This window comes from Bombyx mandarina, chromosome 02 (genome assembly GCF_030267445.1).
Source record: "Bombyx mandarina strain Sakado chromosome 02, ASM3026744v2".
NCBI classification, from domain to species: Eukaryota; Metazoa; Arthropoda; class Insecta; order Lepidoptera; family Bombycidae; genus Bombyx; species Bombyx mandarina.
Genome location: NC_143209.1, coordinates 6,501,087 through 6,507,086, shown reverse-complemented (window position 1 = coordinate 6,507,086; position 6,000 = coordinate 6,501,087). Strand labels below are relative to the sequence as shown.

At 40.5% G+C, this 6,000-nt stretch overlaps 2 protein-coding genes across 3 annotated transcripts in view; both read left to right on the top strand.

The window, feature by feature from the left end:
* Window positions 1-3,388: 3,388 nt before the first annotated feature.
* IMFa (IMFamide) lies at window positions 3,389-4,972 on the top strand. The gene is made up of 3 exons (XM_028177964.2): window positions 3,389-3,516; window positions 3,852-3,987; window positions 4,676-4,972. Exons 2-3 carry the CDS (start codon window positions 3,852-3,854, stop codon window positions 4,762-4,764), a joined length of 225 nt encoding a protein of 74 aa, XP_028033765.1. The 5' UTR covers window positions 3,389-3,516; the 3' UTR covers window positions 4,765-4,972.
* Window positions 4,973-5,301: 329 nt separating this feature from the next.
* didum (dilute class unconventional myosin) overlaps window positions 5,302-6,000 on the top strand; it is a 65,827-nt gene continuing 65,128 nt past the window's right edge. For both annotated transcript variants that reach the window (XM_089733811.1, XM_089733806.1), the window contains exon 1: window positions 5,302-5,508. In XM_089733811.1, coding sequence (XP_089589937.1) covers window positions 5,482-5,508 — 27 coding nt within the window. In that variant the 5' untranslated portion in view covers window positions 5,302-5,481. The remainder of the gene's footprint in view (window positions 5,509-6,000) is intronic.

Below are 6,000 nucleotides of genomic sequence, written 5' to 3'. Positions count from 1 at the left end.
GTCGTTAAACTCATGCCTTATTTCTATGCATAGTAAGAAGACATACCTCAGCGACCCCCCATTATGTGGGATAAGGAAGAGTAAAAGACGAAGAAGATATCATAGGGACAGTGATGTGAAAAGCTCTTAAGATTTTTTTAACATTAAATAGGATTCATCAATATAGATTTGAATAAGCATACCGTTTCTTTACTTTTTCACCAACAAAAAAAATATCTGAAACAATTTTACTGAAATTTATTTAGCACGCGCTTCCCTTAAATAAAAACAAAACAATATCAAAGAATGTAATTTCTCGTAAATAGAACGGATATTGCAATGAAATTTGCTGCCGTAATCAACTTATTTGTCTCCTTAATAGGTCTGTCATTTCTTATTAATATTAAGGACGTACTCTAGAGAATTTAAAGGAAAGCAATTGTTACAGTTTATTACTTTTAACAAAGAAGTACATGGGCTAGTGATGCACGGCGGCCACTCGAACGAATAGGTGAGCTCACGGAACCTGAGGATGTTGCTAACAATAGCCCTAACAAGAGCAGTTCTTCACTGAATCTACCATCGGTTCAGAAACTGTCTATGGGTGAATTTACTCGCCGAACCCTTCGTCGCAAGCGACGGGTTCCACTAGAACGGTGACCAGTGCTTGAGGTGCCTAAAAGCACCTTATAGTGGATCGGGAAGATCCGAAATGACCAGCTTAGGGTGACGTCGACTGTTTACCATTTGGTCCGCACGTTCAGGTATGTAGGCACCGGCGGCCATGACAAGAGGGTTTTCGTGTCGTGCCGCTTTCAATGACGCACTAATGCCGACTGAAAATAAGTATTGATGAAGTCAAGCTTCAGATCGTCGTGGAGAGCCACGTTCCTCATACCCGATCCGGTGGACCGAATGGTAAACAGTCGAGGTCGCCCTAAACACGTCATTACGGATCCTCCCGATCCATTAATGGTGCTTTTAGGTACCTCAAGTATCGGTCGGTCACTGTCCTCGCCGAATACGCTTCGTCGCTTGCGGCGAAGGGCTCGACGAGTAAATTAACCCATAGACACAGCCCACTGAGTTTCTCGTTGGATCTTCTCATTGGGTCGCGTTTCCGATCCGGTGGTTTTTTTTTTTTTTTTTTTTTTTTTTTTTTTTTTTTTTTTTTTTTTTTTTTTTTTTTTTTTTTTTTTTTTTTTTTTTTTGTCAGGAGGAAATCGCCGGACTTCCGGCCTTCCCTGGGGATGGAGGGCGGGGTATGTCGGAGTCGAACCGACTAAAACCTCCTGTCTCTCAACAACCAACGTCCAAACCTCGCATGAGACATCTCTCCCATCACCCTCCCCCTCGGGACGCCGGACTGGTGGTCGTCGGCGCCACGACCACCAGCCCTCTCGGTCGGCAGGCTATCCGAAGCCCGCCTAGATGGCGCCGGTTAGAATGGTCTATCCTACGGAATACCCCGCTGGGTCAGAACCAGCGTGGGTTGAGGATAGCCGGCCTTCCATCACCCGGATGCTCATGCGTAAAACGCGTGCAGAGCAGCTTGCACGACGTCTTCTTAGGTCCCCCTCGCCGGTCCCCAGACCGACATATGAGGGGGACCCGAAACACTTAGAGGGCCAGGGCTTGGGCGAGATCCGCCTCCCTGGCCCCCGCTCGACGGCGGCGGGCCTGTGCGTCTCTCACGCGCCCCGCCGCCTCCTTCTGCGAGATGGTGCACTCGCAGAAGTCGAGCATCGCCTTCCACGACTCGTCGTCACCGAGCATCGATGCCACAACACTCGGCAACGACAAGTCGTTTCCTATTTTTGCGACGAGGACACGGCGCCACCCCTCCCATGCGGGGCAGGCGAAGAGCGTGTGCTCCACCGTGTCCAAGTCGCAACCACAATGGTGGCACTCTGCCGTCGGCTCGGCTCCGATCCGGTGCAGGAACTCACCGAAGCAACCATGCCCAGTGAGCACCTGCGTGAGCCGGAAAGTGAGGCGTCCTCTGTCACGATTCACCCAATTCACAAGAACCGGGTGAATCGCCTCGACGGTCCTACGACCAGCCGAAGGATCGGCCAGCCGTCTGGACCATGACTCCAGCTCCGATCCGGTGGTAGATACTGCGAAGCACTGTTCTTTCTAGGGCCAGTATTAGCAATACTCCGGTTTGAGCCCCGTGAGCTCACCTACTAGCTCGGTGAATCTAGAAAAACCCCTCGAGATGACTAGAATAGGTAATAAAAAAAGAAAGAAAAGGTTTCAAGGATCTCAAGATGTCTCACAGCCTAAATACCGTAAGCCACCTTGAAGCGTAAATTCCATGTCTCTAATTTATCGTAGAAGGGCTAACCTACCTTCCAAACCTGAATGGTGTTTGGCCCAAAAATGGGTAGATTTTTTTCGACCTACTCCTAACCTAGCCAGATGTTTAACACAGAAACACATTTATTAAACTACATATTTGCGTTTTGATCTATTATGTATATTATTTCTTGGTCTTGGATATCGTCCGTGGGTTTATATTGTTTGAGATGAACCCGTCATCTCGTTTTCAACTGAAGCCGTCCGAGACCGGAGTAGAGTTTATCCTTATTTACCTCCTCCTCCTTGCGTCGTGTTCCTCAGTGCTGAAGGTCCTGACCTTCACGGAGCGCTTTTGTTTGGACTACGTTCCTCCATTCCCTCCTATCCTCTGCACAGTGGATAGCGACATTGATGCTAGAGTCCAACGTCGTCATCATTTGATCGGATCAGTGCATGGAGTTACGCCCGCTAGGGCTCTTTCCTTACATTTTGCCGGTGATGAGTAGTCTTTCGATTATACTATCTAGAATCAGTATATTCATTCACAGTTCCAGATATCATTTTTGCCACTTACTATCCAGCTTTGAAATTAAATTCCACGATATTTTATGAGCGCGAAAAATAGCAGTGAGCAGCAGCTTGACTGTGTCCCTGGCATTTCTAACAAGCATGTCGGACTGTAACCACTCATTCACAGGTGGGCCGCAAGCTCGTTTGCCTACAATGGCACCTATTTCCTCACCATAATTATGGGCAGTCTTCTTCCAGGGAATGTGGTGTGAAAATATCAAAACGTTATAATATAAGTAAGTTTGATTGGGAGTAGTGATATTTACTGAATTTAACGCCGTTGTGTATTCAGAACGCTTTGTTTCTCAAATGGATATGAAAATAATGTAGCCATATTCTTTGATTATTTCTGAGCTTATGAATATTGAATTTAATAGACAGCTGAATTCACAAAAACTAAGATTACACCCTATACACCCTATGGGGCTTAGTTTTCAATATCAGTTTAATTTTATGCACTAACAAACTTAAAATCCCTCTGGGTCCACTGTCAATATGCGGTTAATATCCACTTAATCCAATAATTGAAGGAGCCGAAGGAGGGTATTGCCTCCGACGCCATTTTCTAAAATCTTGGTATAAATTGGCGGGAAACTCGGGATTAGACATCAGTTGACAGCTGACATCGGTCGGGTTACCAAGACAGGAAAAATAACATAAAAGGTAAAATCACGATTATTTGTTTTCAGTTATTGCACATTTCACACACTTATAATGAGCCAATTGTGAACCTTATGTGAAAATTATGTATATTATAATAGTCCTTAATGTAGTACAAGATAGGATTTTTCTTGATATCAGAAGCATTTTAATTTACGCAGCGGTGTCATTTTATCGAATTGAACCCATCATTTTGATTGCGTTAAAATCTTTTCCTAATTTCCATTTGGCGCTTAAGAACTCTGCTGCCGTTTTCACTGATTACATTGGTTCACTTATAAACATTTTACATTTAATTTAAAAAAACTGAACTAAATCGAAAATTTAATCATTTTCAGATGTCGAGAGCTGTAATGAGAATGACAGTCACTTTCTGCATTGTAGCCATCTTGCTGTGTCTGTTGGACTTCAGCGAGGCTAACTACAAAAACGCACCGATGAATGGAATTATGTTCGGAAAAAGGGGACCTACGGGCAAGTAATCTATAAACTTTATCCGAAAAAGTTTTTTTTTAATTGTACTTCGGTGGACGAGCTCACGGTCCACCGGGTGTTAAGCGGTTACTGAAGTCCAAAAATAAATAAACCATAAAAATAAAACCATAAAAAATAAAAAATAAATAAACCTTGAGACATGAGTTCTAAGTTTCAGTTTTATAATACAACGCTTGCGACACCCTTCAAACCAAAACGGAAGTAACTGCTTCACGACAGAGATAGGCAGGGTGCTGGTAACAACCCTTGTGGGCTTCAACGCGCCCTATTACCGGCAATTACGCGAATTATGCAAAGGCAACAAGAGCTTTAATCAGTTCGAGATATTTTTTTCCTGCAGAAAGACTGAGATTAATTTCCAGACACGATATTCCTTTCAAGTCATGACAGACTCTCTTCCAGAGAGGTTTAGGAAGTTTATTTTTGAAAGAAGTATTTAACTACAACGAGCAGCACCACCACTTATCTGATGGTCTACTTGTCAGTCTATCTTACACTGCATTCAAGAAAGGGATTAGGGTCTGTAATAGTATATTATTTTCATAAAGCGTGACTCTTGTGACGGCTAGGCTCAAGATCTAGTTACTCAAACGTTTGGGTGATGCCGTCAGTTTATAAATAAATAATTAAGTTTAAATCACACTAAACATGTTAAACATTGTTTCAGATTATGATTCACGTAGCAAGACTTTCACTGCTTTGTGTGAGATTGCTACCGAAGCTTGTCAGGCGTGGTTCCCGACGCAAGAAAACTAGAATATCTCGTAGATTCGTAGATGTCAACAACGGCGACTTGAATAAACTTCAAACAAAATTATGAAAATGAATACATTTTTGTCGATTTTGTATTACTTAGTTGTAGCTGAATGCTTTTTAGGACTAAATTCTTTAATTCTGAGTCTTTATAAGAAATATAGAAGGCTGGGGTTTTTTGCAAATAAAGGCTTTTGTTAAACAAACTACACTTCATTTGTTTCATTTATTAATTAATTTAGATCACAACAAGTATAGCGTAAAACGAATCGTTTCTATAACCTACATTTTGAATTTTATTATGGCAGCACCGTGGGAAAACGAGACAATTTACGGAACTTAGAAATCAAGGAAGAAACTACCTACCATTCTCTACACATTCAATTCTTTGTTGTTTTTGTGAACAGAATTTTTTCTTATTAGAATATTAATTTCCTTGATAGTGTAATAAGACCTTTTCTCTAGTTTGGTATACTACCATTGATTTCGCAAAATGTTTTGCAAAATAGTTGATAAAGCCTGATAACACTGAATGTATGTGAAATGTAAATGTCAATAACAATGCAGTGACGTTTCGTATTTTTTCAGAAAAATAGCAAATTTAATTCTACCTTAGTTTTTTTAATAAAATGTATTTTCGAAGCTATGATCTCGTGGTGAAATGAAAAAGTGAAAAGTGAAAAATTCCTATTTAATTCTTAAGATTCTCCAATAGAAAACATGACAACGAAGGAATTGTACACGAAGGTAATGTTATAAACTCAAATGAATTTGTGGCACTTTGCTAAATTAAAAAAAAAAAATTAAAAACAAATTTTCGTAAAAAGGGTGAATCCATGGAAGAGGTCTTATTTGTTTTTTAAACCGTTCACAACAATTATAGAAACAATCTGGCAGTACATGAACTAACGAAGTAATAATTAATCACCTTTACTACCTATCAGTCTCATAGTTAAATATCACACTTGCGTGCTTTCGGAAAAAATGATCTAAGTCTTGTTGTGTTATGCATGTTAGACAGTGAAATGATGATAGGAAAGTTTTTATTTATTTAATTTCTCTTTTAGAAGTCTTCAAATATTCAAAAAAAAAAAATACACAAGTATGTTTAAAACAATATTGGACCTGTCAAATGTTTTGTTAAAATTATTCATCAATTTTGTCAAAACTAAATGAATCGAATTTTTTTGTTTTATCTTGGTCAGAGAACATACATTAGATTAATAAAACAAATTATTA